Genomic DNA, 15,145 nt, shown 5'->3' on the forward strand with positions numbered 1-15,145 from the left:
CGCATAGTGAACAGGGACAATTTTGACTGCAGCACACAGTGGCATACTGTCAGTATATCAGTTACATTTCCTTCACACTGAATTTAGATACAACTCTCCATCCACCCTTGAAAACAATTTCGGTATGATGGCTGCATACCGCATATAGTAATATATGCCCTTAAAATCCACTGAACGTAAAGTGACAACATTTTTCACTGCAAGATCTCCAAATTAAGTGCTACAGGTTTCTTAATTTCAAAACATCATAATAACAATTACCTCTAAAGGCAAGCCATGATGTCAGACTATAAGATATGAAAGAATCCAAACTTTTAACCATATATTTCATTTATGATCATGTGATACAGATCTTGAATCTGACAGTTTTCCTTTCAATATTTTTGTACGGAAACTAAATTTTTTACCAAACACTAACTTTAGCAGCAGATGTAATTCTGCCTTATTTGCATACCAATATGTTTATAGTGGTACAATGCAAAAACTACTGTATATTGGGGCACTCCTTTGCCTCCCCTCCATCCTTTGCAGCATGCTATGCATGGCCCACTCTCAAGTCTCATGCTACATCACCTGGTACAGTTTGTGCCCTCAAAACTCGCAACACAGCAAACACATGGAGCAAGAATATCATCTGCAGTTGGCTGACGCCTTGACTCACTGAAATGTCAATCATAAAGCAATTCTAATCACAGTATAAATAAGAAATAATTGCAGGTGGCTGGGTTTGAACTGGCGTACTACAACATGCCAGCCAGCAGCAATTATTGATACGTCACATTGCATTTAGACAGCTTGTGTCAATCAATATCTGTCAAGAATCTCTTAGGCAGAAGTTAGTGACTGGAAAACATGCAGAACACACTTGTTTGCAAAAAGAGTAAGTGGATGCAAAAAATTGCAGACAAATTGCACTGATACCTTTTTGTTTCAGGATCACCAAGCACATTCTAAGCTCAAACTTTATGATGTTCCCAGAGGAGATGAGGCTTCTCTCAAACAATCAGCATAGCTTCACAAAGATGAACATGTGTGAAATACATCTTGCACTGCAGCACTAATCCACAGTTCCTACAGTCCTATCAGAGGTATAAAAAAAAATACACAAGAGGGTATGCTGCAGTGAAAAAATATTTCAATGACACATTAATATATAATGCAGAAAATAAATGCAAAGTGCTGTAGAATGTCCTCTCCATTAATGGCCAGCCTATTCATGATGGTCGAATTTATCCGCATTTCTTTAGTTTTGCAAACATTTACCTTGAGGTCTGCAACTTCTGTCTCTCTCTGTAACCTGGCCAGTTTCTCTTCGATGTCTTGATATTGTTGTCCCATTACTCACATGTCGTCTGTGAAATCTAGATCTTCGAGCCTATCCCACATCCCCCATTGTACACCTCTCTTCCCCCCATCACTCTCTTCATCACACGATCCAACACCAAAAGAAATAGTGTTGGCAAAAGAATACATCCTTGTCGTACTCCCGAATTAACTTGGAAAGGCTTTGTTAGTTCTCCATTATGTATTACTTGGCATTCATAGCCTTCATACATTTCCTTGACGATGTTAATAATCTTTGTTAGAATGCCATATTTTGCAAGAGTATCCCATATGACTCTTCGGTTGACAGAGTAGAAAGCCTTTTCAAAGTCAATGAAGGTAAGGTAGAGGGTGTATTGCCACTCCGCACTTTGTTCCAGAATAACTCTGAGAGTATTGATAAGGTCCACACAGCTTCGATGTTTTCTAAAACCCACCTGCTCTCTCCTCAGTTGTGCTTCCACAGAATCCTTAATGCAGTTTAAACGGATCCTCGAAAGTACCTTACTCGGTAATGACATTAGGGCAGGGCTTAACAACTGGCCGGTTTTGAGCGCGAGTACTCGCGTCTGCTCAGGCACGTGCTCGCGAGCAGGTGCAAGGTCGCGGAGTAGGGAGGGAGGGGAGGGAGGGGAAATGCGCGCGCACGTTTGAATGTGATCTCGCGTTCTTAGCAGATTTAACTAGCCATCTGAATGCTTTGAACATTTTACTACAAGGTAAAGATCTGCTAATTACTCATTTCATAGATCGAATACGAGCTTTTAAAATGAAATTGACACTTTGGGTGAGTCAGCTGGAAACAGGAAACCTAGCTCATTTTCCTAGATTATCATCCATGCAAGATGTTCACAAAGACTGAACGTTATTCACATAGTTTAGTTGATCAGCGCTTTCAAGATCTGACAGCACTAGACAGTGATTTTGATCTGTTCTCTCCATATTCAGCGAATATTTAAGAGATTCGTCCTGAGCTGCAGCAAGAAATTATTGACCTGCAGTGTGACAGAGAATACAGAGACAAATTTCAGAACAAGAAAAACATTTTGGAATTCTACAGACACTTCCCTCAAGATAGATTTCTTCGTTTGCACAAACTGGCGGCTACAATAATATCAATGTTCGGTTCCACATATGTTTGTGAACAACTGTTCTCTGCAATGAAATGTAACAAGACGCGCCTGAGAAACGCATTGTCTGATCGAAATTAAACTGCACGCTGCACCTAAAATGCACAAGAACAATTACTCCGAACATAGACGCAATTGTAAAGGGCAAAAAGTACAAGATAACCGAGAATCCCACACTTCAGTGACACCTTTTATTGTGTAACAGTTCACAAATTAATGCGAATGTAGAGGCATACCACTAAGCTAATAAAATTATGTGGCATGTGTACATTCTCCTTTATTTGTTTCATTTGTCGCAGTAATAATTCGTGAGTGATATCCCTGCAGGTGGTCGCGGATTTACATTGACTGGCGGCAGCTGTTGTGTGCCCCACGTGACTTTCCCAACTCTCTGCTCTGGTCCGGTAGTGGGGGTAGCGTGCTCGCACTGCTCCGTGCTCGCGCCTTGCTGCTCACAGCTTGCTCCGTGAGTACGTATGTTGTGAAGCCCTGCATTAGGGTAATGCACCGCCAGTTGTTGCAGTTAGTAACATCTCCTTTTTTGGGTATTTTTACTATAATACCTCATTTCCAATCTGTTGGCAGTTTTTCCTCTCTCCATATCTTCTCTAAGAGGATGTGCAATAACTCAACAGTGGTGTCCAAGTCTGTTTTCAGCATCTCAGATGTTATATTATCTGGTCCTGGTGCCTTCCCATTCTTGATCTGCTTCAGTGCTATACGAATTTCTGCTTTCGTGGGTGCATTTACACCAATGCTGGGACTAGGATCATTGTATTCCATTTGTTCTTGTTCTTCTACCTCCCCACCGAAGTCTCTATTTAGAACTTCTTTAAAGTGTTCCTTCCACCTACACGATTGTTCTTCATGTGTAGTTAGTATCTCCCCTTTCTTATTCCTTACTGGTCGGTTCCTCTGGAAGCTTTTCTTTGAGAGCATCTTAGTGATATCATATAGTTAATGGAAAGGACGCAGAACAGGTCCAATCTTTCCTATATCTTGAAAGTAGAGTCACGACTACAGGAGGCGCTGAGGAGGACATCCGTAGTCGCATCCGCAAAGCAAATGGTGCATTTGTACAACTGTACCCTGTCTGGAGAAACAGGAACACCTCAAAGAAGACCAAACTCCGGCTTTTCAATAGCAATGTGAAGGCTGTTCTGTTGTATGGTAGTGAAACTTGGAAGGTGAGTAACCACATCAAAAACCAACTCCAAGTTTTTATCAATCGCTGTCTCTACATATTTTAAATGTGAGGTGGCCAGATATAATGACAAATGAAGATCTTTGGAGGAAGACAAATCAGCAACCAATCAACATACAAATCAAAGAAAGAAAATGTAACTCGACTGGGCATACATTGACGAAACTTGGTTGCACCAAACAGATGTGGAAAAAGATGATCGAGAGAGAAGCTGCAGAGGATGGGAAAACCTGGAGTGAAGTGAAGAGACTTGCTAGAAATTGTACCAGATGGAGGAATCTCGTCATGGCCCTATGTTCCAGAGGGAATGGCAGGAACTAAGCAAGCTGTAAGATGTCATAAAAAAGGAGACTGGAAAGGCAGACAAATAAAGGATGGGGTAGGATAATGGAAAGTCCTCTGGCATTAGCAAACTTTGTAAATGAGTATTTCCCTGGTATTGCAGAGAACCTGCAGCAAAATCTTCCTAAAACATATGTAGCACCCACAATTACTTACACAGCAAGCACAATGATGATGATTTCCACAACAGAGCTAAAAGTCAGGAAAACAGTATAACAATTAAAAAATAAATCGTCAAGCATAGATGACATTCCAGTCTCTGTTCTCAGCGAGTGGACTGATACCATACAAGCCCCGATTAATAAGCATAATAAATGAATCCTTTGGTTCATATGTTTACCCAGAGTACCTAAACGATGCAAGAGTGGTGCCTTTACTAAAGAAAGGTAATTCGGAAAGCATTGAAAAGTCCAGGCCAGTTTCAATGCTGTCATCATTCTCAAAAATAATTGAAGCAATCATGAAAGAGACACTCATGAATTACATGAGTAACACTTTGACTGCTGAGGATAAGTTAGCTTCCATGCTTCCCCACTCCCCAGCTGCTGAGGACGTATTTAAACACTACTGACGAGTTTACACGACCCATCCTGCCAACCTTTCACTGCTGCAGATGAGTTACTTACATGTCTCGGTGGAAAAAAAAAAAGTTTCGAGGGTTAATCATACAACATACAGGCCTATTTGGGCACTGTCACTTGTAAAAAAATCTCATTTCGATATCTTTAACTGTTTATGAAATATGAAGATTGTTATTCCCAATGTACATGTCCAACCACCTGGCAGATACAAAAACAAATAGCTCTAGAAAGAAATGTGACATCTTTCTCCACTCAATTTTAAATAAAATTTCGATATCTTTTCTACACTTCATACACTGCGATATTGAGCTAAAATAAACCATATGCAGAGTTTACACAATGCATTTTCACCTCTACAAACCCTTTAAAATGTCATGCAGTGTTTTACTTAATTTGATGCAGCACAGTAACTATGACCTCAGCACAGCTAGCAGCATTTGGTAAGCAGTACAGTGACAACAAAGCCATGCTCAGTACGGAATTTAGAGAGCACATCGATAGCAGTTAAAGGTTAACAAAGCATAGATTACTTTCAGAAGTGGCAGAAGTACAATATCAGCCATTGCAGAGTTCGCAAGAGAGGTACTTGAAGCTCATGATAGGGATAATTGTGTTACATGCATTTTCTTAGACTTGTTCAAGGCTTTTGACACCGTTGATCATAGAACATTATTGAGAAAGCTATAACCATTAGGTATAAGAGGAACAGCAGATGAATGGACTTTGAAAACAGGGTGCAAAAGGTGCAGATTGTTCACATGTCTGCTGCTGATAAATTTTTAGTAAAACAACTGTCAGACAAGAAACGCATAAACACAGGTGTTCCTCAGGGTAGCATATTGGGTCCAATTGTTTAGCAACTTGCTGAGGAGGGCTCAAAAATGCCAAGAGATGAATGGTGGTCACTTTTAACATCTGCCACAATCTGGTTAGTACCTCAGGTTACTACTGAATTTCCTTTCCTCTATTGTGTTGCTTTGTACCCTGGTAGTTTAAGACATGGAGGAAACGTTCTCTTTGCTGATGACAGCAATATCATAATTACTGATAAAATATTAGAAGTCCTATTACAGAACGTAAATGAAACCCTCAAGGGTGTTTACAACTGGACGACATGTAATAAATTAACATGAAATAAATGGCTCTGAGCACTATGCGACTTAACTTCTGAGGTCATCAGTCGCCTAGAACTTAGAACTAATTAAACCTAACTAACCTAAGGACATCACACACATCCATGCCCGAGGCAGGATTCGAACCTGCGACCGTAGCGGTCACTCGGCTCCAGACTGTAGCGCCTAGAACCGCACGGCCACTCCGGCCGGCTCAAATTAACATGAAACACAAAGAAAATAAACAGTATACATTTCAGCATAAAGAGAAGAAGCAACTCTATCACATTACACATAAATGATAAATCTAAGACTGTGTAGCAAACACCAAGTTTTTGGGGATGAACACTGATTGTCAGCTAACATGGAGTGAACCAACAAAGATACTGGAAAAAAAGAATGTCCTGTGTAAATTGAAGGTGGAATGGAAAGAAAGGAAATGAAAAGGAAGGGGAGGGGTTATTAATGTAAGCTGCATTGTGACATTATGCGGATAAGTGAACAGACATCACACACTGATTCACTTAGATGGGCAATGGAGCCACCTTCTTTAGTGTGGAAGCACAAGAATGTACGACCTTCTGTGGAAATCTCAGAGTAGCGAGCATGGAGGAAACTGACAAGTGATAATGTGCATTGACCAGGACTCAAACCCGAGATCATCTGCTTACTACACAGGAGCGTTAACAACTGTGTCACCCAAGACACAGTGTTCATCGCAACTGTGCAGACTATTTTGGCACGCCTCATGGCTGACTCACAGTCTCACCAAGCTCTACCTATCAGCAGCCCCTGTCAATTTCCTCCATGCTCACTACTCTGAGATTTCCACAGAAGGTCGGACGTACTTGTGCATCTGCACTAAAGAAATCAATGTGTGATGTCTGTTCACAGAATTCATCCGCGTGTATGGGCATTGGATCCACCTTCTTCAGTGCAGATTCACAAGTACATCCAACCTCCTGCAGGAACCTGAGAGTAGCAAGCATGGAGGAAATGGACAGGGACTGTGGATAGGTGGTGATCGGTGGAAATATGGGTTGGCCATGAGGCATGCCGAAATAGTCCATGCTGTTGTGATGAACACTGTATCCTGGGTGGCGCAGTGGTTGTTGCACTTGCTTAGTAAGCACGAGATCCCAGATTCAAGTCCCAGTCCAGTACACATTTTCTCTTGTTGCTGCTGATTCCGCATAATATCCCAATGCAGCTGACATCAGTAAGCCCTTCCCTTCCCTTCCCTTCCCTTCCCTTCCCTCTCCCCCCCCCCCCCCCCTCTCCACCTTCAATTTACATATAATGCATCACAGCAGTGGATTCTGCATGGTGTCCATTCTTTAAGACATGTCCAAAAGAATAGACACCAGGCATTCATATAAAAAATAATGTCATCAGCATGCTATGCTCTCAGAGTGTTAGCATCATTTTGTAACAGTCAATGTGTTGTGATGACATAATGTGCTTACATACACTCAGTTCTTAGTTATGGGATTCTTTTCTGGGAATCGGAGGCAAAAAAAACATGGACAGGGCTTATAAAATGCAGGGCAAGGCCATAAGAATAACAACTGGAAATAGTAGTTGGACTCATTCTAAAGAGCTATTTAAAAAATACTACACTAATAGTTTTATACATAATCATGAAATAAGAGCCAGTTTGTAGTTCCATTTACCCAAGAAAAAATATTCAGAACAGCATTTTATATCAGGGAATAAAATTGTATAACAAATTGCCTGAGGAAATGAAAAAGATTACTAAAATTCATTTGTTTAGAAACACAGATAAAACATTCTTCACAAGTAATGCACATTATACAGTTAAAGATTACTTACAAGGGAACTTCCCCATTGCACCCCCCTCAGATTTAGTTATAAGTTGGCACAGTGGATAGGCCTTGAAAAACTGAACACAGATCAATCGAGAAAACAGGAAGAAGTTGCGTGGAGCTATGAAAAAAATAAGCAAAATATACAAAGTGAGTAGTCCATGTGTGACATATGCAACATCAAGGAAAGTGAGAGTTCAGCAGCTCAGTGGTCCCATGGTCAGCGTGAGCAGCTGCAGAGCGAGAGGTCCTTGGTTCAAATCTTGCCTCGAGTGAAAAATTTATTTTCCTTATTTTTGCAAAGTTATGATCTGTCCGTTCGTTCATTGACGTCTCTGTTCACTATAATAAGCTTAGTGTCTGTGTTTTGCGACCACCGCACTGCAAAACGGTGCGATTGGTAGACGAAAGGACATGCCTCTCCAATGGGAACCGAAAACATTTGATCGCAAGGTCATAGGTCAACCGATTCCTCCACAGGAAAACACGTATGATATACTCTATACGACACTGGTGACATATAATAATTGTCTGATAATAAAAAATTAAACTCTTCACCCAAGGGAAGACTTGAACCCAGGATCTCTCGTTCCACAGCTGCTCACGCTAACCAAGGGACCACGGTGTACCTGAGCTCGCACTTTCCTCGATGTTGCCTATCTTGCACATGGACTACTCAGTTTGTATATTTTGCTTTTTTTTTTCGTAGTTCCACACAACTTCTTCCTGTTTTCTCGATAGATCTGTGTTCAGTTTTTCAAGGCCTATCCACTGTGCCAACTTATAACTAAATATGAGGGGGGTACGATGGGGAGGTTCCCTTGTTAGAGGACCCACAGTAGTGGATAGTAATTGAAAGGGGATAACTACAGCAACTTGACAAAATTCAGTACAATATTACTGTTTACTGCTTTCACAAGGGTCATGTGTCAAGATGTATAAAGCATGATAGCAATGTCTGTTGGCTTAGTTTTTCGGGTCGACAGCAGTACAGAGTTGAGAAGAGTCCGGAACTGAGTCGAGGGGCACAGCACCATCTTCTCAACCCAGGAGTCATTAGTAGGTGTCTTACTGAGTGTGCCCATCAGGGGTGGAACTACATTTTACACAGCAAGTGACAGGAAACAGCCCAGGAGTCATCAGTGGGTGTTCTCAATGTATGGGCAGTAAACAAGGAAACAACATTTTATATTGCAAGTTGCCTGAAACAATGTGTGTGTAGATGAAGAAACATTGGGTAATAGAGAATTACCAAATGCAGCAGTGCAGCTGTGAGGATATTGCTCTCACATTTGGGGGATGAAGCTGCTCAGTCCGGCCATCCTGATTTAAGCTTTCTGTGGTTTTCCTAGATTGCTAAGGTAAGTACCAGGATAGTTTTTTAATCAAGGCCATGGCCAACCACCTGCCCTATCCCCACAGGCTACCTGTCCTATCCTCTTAAAGCATGTTATGTATGCCATGTGTTATATTTTGGCTCACTGATTAGCATTGTATTACGTTGACAAATCCTGAATAACAGTGAGATGGTCCTTGGATGAATAAAGATAAATAAAATAAATAACTTCATATATGCTATCTTGTCAAAGAAACAGTAAGAATATTTTTGAAGATATATGATTGTCTTGTTGAATTTTGGACTAATAGAACTCGGTATGCTACCAGCACCCTTTTCACTGGTCCTCTCTTACGGTATTTTGCAGGACAGCAGCCATCGCATGTATCCATGACCGCACCACTTCTGCACTTACTCCCTGGTTCCAACTTGGAACATCCTCATGCCACCGCTGCCATCGTCATCATCTGCAGCTTCTGCCACAGAGGCCATGGATGTTTCAACAGTCGCCCCAGTGCCCACATTGGTGGACCACCCTTTCTCCAAGGAGTAAGGGGTGCTAAAATCCTGTACATAACACTTCAATACATGCAACATCACGATGTCACTGGTACTCTATACTTCAAATATTCTGCCAACGGCATCTGTGCAGCCTGGCCACCAGAGGCAGTGGGTTACATATCTTGGCCACATGGCATGGCATCCACCACACCATCTACCAGAGCCCTCCACTTTATAAGAGCAGCGCAGCAGGCACTCGCTCTCATATTGTGTTCTCCCTTATTCTCAGTAACTGCTTGTATCAATACCTGGAATGTTTTTATGTTTGTGTCTATGTTGTCACCTGCTGCTCGCCGATATGTGGGGTAAGAATAATTTTGGTTCACTGTGGCTGTGCTATTGTTTGTGTCTTACATTATGTCAATCCTCATAATGAAGAGAAAGAACAGTATTACATTATAAGAGTAATGGTGAAGACGCGGAGAATATCACAATCTTTAAATATTTAGGGGTAATGCTAAGAAACATTGTGATTAGGGACAAACATAGTGAATGAGAATGGAATACTTAAATTTGTTGGAAGGGAACTTGAAAAGTGCAATTAATCTATCAATTTAATCACTTACAACATACTAGTGTGACCGATTCTGGTGAACGGAATCTGTATCAAGCAAGACTGCAGGCACCAAAGGAACTCAGAGACACATCATTAGGATTGCAACTGGTCCAAATAGTCCATGCAAAAGTGCAACAGATATTCTCGGGAACTTAGATGAGTATATTGGGAAGAAATGGGACACCAGTTTTGTCAAACACTGTTGGGTCAATTTATAGAACCTGAACTGCAGGAAGACTTCAACATTTTTTACATCACCTTATATAGGTCACATAGGGATCCTGAGTTTAGGTAGGAGAGGTTAGGTCATTTACAGAAGCAACAGATGATCATTTTCTCTTGCTCAATATACAAATGCAACAGAATAGAAGCATAACATTAGTCAATAGCCTGGAGATTTCTCACTGAGTCAGTTCATATTAAAACATAGTCAAGGCAAGTCTGTTTAACAAAATGGAGGGTTCTGCTAATGGCTGTCACCTCTGCTATAAACACACTACATGTTCCTGGCACCTAATGGCTTTCCATACTGGCAAGAGATGTAACAGCATATCCTGCTTGATTCACAGATTTAGAGCCGTTGGTGTAAAAGATGGTAGCACCTTGGAACTCTTTAAAAACTCTATGTAACAATGTCAAAAGGTCATGGGGGAAACAGAGACTTTAGGATCTTGCAAGAGATCAGTCCTAATCCATGTCCAAGTGCGTGAGAAAACACAAGGAACACAGCCCAGGGAGGGAGACGGAGACCTTGCCACAGGGAAGCAAGGTGAATTCCAACTTGTACCCCCACCCAAGGCTGGGTGTCAGAAGGACAACACCCCTCATACACAAAGAGAATGCAATACATGGGATTGCCAAGGAACTGTTGAATCCTTACTGCACCAAGAGCTGGTACCGTCAATTCTGAAGAGGGCAGATCCCCACTTCAGCAAGGAGACTGTCTACGAGACTACTCTACAAGAACTGCATATTTCTAACACACACAACTATGGATAAAGTTTACTTAGAATTACTATTAACTGCATTATTCTGTATTACAGTTCATTCAAAGTAATTTTAATAACTATTTAGTAAATCAGAAAGTGTGAATGGAGTGTCATTAAAATATTGTGGACAGTCCAGTTAACGCACAGTTGCCATTCACATAAAATGTTACTTTCCGTGCTGTATTGCAATCATTTATTACCTGTCCATTAGGTCTTGTAACACCTGGACACAGAGGGTTATTTGGATCATGTTCTGGAATTTCCTCTTCTTGAGGACGCTCAATTTGACCACTCCACGGACGTTTCATGCGATGAGGCGACACAAGAACCCATTCATCTTTCAGTGGATTGTACCGTATGTGTTGGTGATCTGAAGCAAAATATAACACTACAGAAACTGAACTTAGTACAATATAATGCTTAATTACAGATTAAATCTAAATTTTTATGAAGACTGTCCAATGTTTTAAGAATAACTGATTCCTGGTCCACTGTTCCATATTCAAGGAAGATATGATAACAGTCAACATAATGATTACAAACTGCAACAATCTACAACTATTACAAGCAGGAATGATTCACTTAATTCATCCAATAAATTTTCTCTGAACAGTGTGGTTGAGATGGTACTTATAATTCTGTTAAACTGTATTTCTCCCTCATTAGCTAAAACTGATTGAAAGGAATGCTTTATTGGCGCTATCTGACAAGCACAGCCAGAAAAAAGAAAATGGCTCATATCTATTTCATGAAAGACAGTGGTTGCAACTGTGTCCATAATTATTTGGCAGTTGCTGTTTGGAAACTGTTACCCTAAAAATGCCTACTGAAAATACTCGAAATAACAGAAATTGAGAACACCTCCAATCACACTAAATACTTCTGGGAATTGGTTGTACAAGTAACCTCTTACCAGACATTAGAATGTAAATGTGACTGTATAAAGGGTGATCCCTAAATTACATCCATCCTGTTGGGTGGCTCCTGAAGCTCTGGATTTACATGTTCAACAGGCCATTTCATCATGGAGTGTGAGTAATATTCTCGGCTATGAGCCCAGTGACCACCTCAGTTGTCAGGCAAGTTTGTCAACTCTTCCTGGTCCCTTCCGTTAATAATCACCACACAATCTTTTTAGAGAAGAGCTATCCCAAGAGAGCCTATATCACAGGAGACATAGGTGAGTCCTGCACTTTAATTAGTTGCTTGGTATTCAATACCTAGGGAATTTTGTACGAAGTCAGGCATTCCCCCTCCATGAATATTCTCTAGCGGAAGGCTCTTCTTACAAGGGAACCTCCCCATCGCACCCCCCTCAGATTTAGTTATAAGTTGGCACAGTGGATAGGCCTTGAAAAACTGAACACAGATCAATTGAGAAAACAGGAAGAAGTTGTGTAGAACTGTGAAAAAATAAACAAAATATACAAACTGAGTAGTTCAAGGGAAGATAAGCAACAATAAAGACGATAGGAACGCAGGAGCGCCGTGGTCTCGTGGTAACGTGAGCAGCTGCGGAATGAAAGGTCCCAGGTTCAAATCTTCCAACAAGTGTAAATTTTAATTTTTTATTTTCAGTTTATGTGACAAACTCTTATGTTTTCATCACTTTTTTGGGAGTGATTATCACATCCACAAGAAAACCTAAATCGGGCAAGGTAGAAGAATCTTTTAACCCATTCGCCAAGTGTACAAGTTCGGTGGGTCGACAACATATTCCTGTCATGTGACACACATGCCGTCACCAGTGTCGTATAGAATATATCAGATGTGTTTTCCTGTGGAGGAATCGGTTGACCTATGACCTTACGATCAAATGTTTTCTGTTCCCATTGGAGAGGCACGTCCTTTCGTCTACTAATCGCACGGTTTTGCAGTGCGGTCGCAAAACACAGACACTAAACTTATTACAGCGAACAGAGATGTCAATGAACGAACGGACAGATAATAACTATGCAAAAATAAAGAAAGTAAAATTTTCAGTCGAGGGAAGACTTGAACCAAGGATCTATCATTCAGCAGCTGCTCACGCTACCACGGGACCACGGCGCTTCTAAGCACACTTCATCCATGATGTTGCTTATGTGGCCCACGGACTACTCAGTTTGTATATTTTGCTTATTTTTTCACAGTTCCACACAACTTCTTCCTGTTTTCTCAATTGATCTGTGTTCAGTTTATCAAGGCCTATCCACTGTGCCAACTTATAACTAAATCTGAGGGGGGTGCGATGGGGAGGTTCCCTTGTTAGTCTTTTTAACCCCCTCATTACTTTTAATCTTGACTTACATTTTCTCCCCATCTTGTTTGTCTGTTTCTCAACCCCTTAGGTTGTCTACTAATTTTTGTCAACAGTACTGAAGGCACTGGAGATTTTTTTTTTGTTGTTGTTTTTGTTTTGGTTTAGGGTGCAAGAACAACTAGGGTCATATGGCCTGAAACAAGGCGAAGAGTTCTGTTGTAAATACTGAGAAGTGTTCCGGAAGCCAATACCGAAAGACATCGGTGCCAATGACAAAGGCACACCTGACACCATAGTCAGTCTGGGAACCATCAATGTACACAAAGGTATTATCACGAAGTTCCATGCTAAGGTCATGAAACTGAAGGCGATAGAGTGAGGCCGGAGTAGTGTCCTTAGGAAGTGAATGAAGGCTGAGGTGAACAAGGGCTGTAGCACAAAGCTAAGGTGGTGAAGGGTTCACACCAATCGGGAAAGTGGCAGATACGTGAAGTGAAGTTGCCGGAGAAAGAGCTGAAAGCAGAAGTCCACGAGGTAACAGAGAAGAGAGACGTGCCCCATACAGGTTGGTGATCAAAGAAGTCATCAAAGAATAAGGCATATGACAGGTGGCCGTGCATGGCAGACAAATGGCATGCATATTTGCTGGGGTGAAAGTCAAGGCAGTAGGACAGCAGTAATTTGCCAGCTTCTGCATACACTCTCAACTGGGCCAGTGTAAAAGCTACAGTGGCCAAATGGATGCCACAACGGTGGACAGTATCGAGACAGCATAAGAGGGACGGAAGTGCATAAACGAAACACTCATAGTCAAGTTTCAAACGAACAAGGAACCAGAACAAACAGAGAAGGGTGGTTCGATCTGCTCCCCAGAAGTACCACTGAGGACATGTAGGACACCAAGGGACACATGAAATGGACCACCAGCTAAGACAAGCAGAAGGACCAAGAAAGTTTCCTATCGAGCATGAGCCCCAGGAATTTTGTAGTTTCAATGAACAGAAGAACAACAGGCCCACGATGTAAAGATAGTGGAAGAAACCAACTGCGTCGCAAGAAATTCATACAAACAGTTTTGCCAGTGGAAAAACGAAAGCCATTGTCAATGTTCCATGAGTAAAGATGTTCGAGACATCGCTGAAGATGCCGCTCAATGAGAGAGTTCTGTGGAGAACTGCAATAGATGGCAAAATCGTCAACAAAAAGGGAGCCAGAGATGCCCGGCGGGAGACAGGCCATTATAAGGTCAATGGTGATCAGGACGGAACCCTGAGGCAACCACCATTTTCCTGGATAAAGGTGTCTGACAAGGTAGAATCCACACATACCTTGAAAACTCGGTCTTTTAAAAGTCCATGAGGAAACAGGGCATCTGGCCAAGGAAACCCCACGTGTGTGTGCACGCACGCGCATTTACCACCAAAATGTTAAATTGCTTCTAAATTCCATTTCTATTAAACAAACATACCAAGATCTAATTAAAATAACAACTTGTGATATAAATAACTGAGCCAGTATGCCTTGTCTGTGTGAAAAATGCCCCACCAGTTCATTGCTTCAAACCCACATAGAAGATGATTGGTTGGATGGTTTGTGGGATTAAAGGGACCAGACTGCGATGGTCATCGGTCCCTTTTTCCAAAAAAGTAAAACCACCCAAAGAGAATAAAAAACGAACAGCAGGAAAGACGTCAGACGACACAGGACGAGAAAGACTCCGACAGAGATCAGACAAAACAAATTAAAACACACGGAGTGTGACGGTGGTTGGCCGACCATAGTGAAAAAAAGAGGAAAAGCCAACCACCAAGAACACATTAAAAACTCAGTTTAAAGTCGGAGGCTAAAAGCCAGAATCAACACTAAAAAACAAACACTCAGATTAAACTGTAAAAACCCCCTGCCCGAATAAAATGCAAAACTAAGTCCACCATGGCAGAGTC

At 41.4% G+C, this 15,145-nt stretch overlaps 1 protein-coding gene across 2 annotated transcripts in view; it reads right to left on the bottom strand.

Moving 5' to 3' along the window:
• LOC126469617 (probable galactose-1-phosphate uridylyltransferase) overlaps positions 1 to 15,145 on the bottom strand; it is a 190,538-nt gene that overhangs the window by 138,443 nt on the left and 36,950 nt on the right. For both annotated transcript variants that reach the window (XM_050096738.1, XM_050096739.1), the window contains one exon: positions 11,161 to 11,330. In XM_050096738.1, the coding sequence (XP_049952695.1) occupies positions 11,161 to 11,330 (170 nt within the window). The remainder of the gene's footprint in view (positions 1 to 11,160; positions 11,331 to 15,145) is intronic.

Source organism: Schistocerca serialis, chromosome 3, assembly GCF_023864345.2.
Source record: "Schistocerca serialis cubense isolate TAMUIC-IGC-003099 chromosome 3, iqSchSeri2.2, whole genome shotgun sequence".
Taxonomy (NCBI): domain Eukaryota; kingdom Metazoa; phylum Arthropoda; class Insecta; order Orthoptera; family Acrididae; genus Schistocerca; species Schistocerca serialis.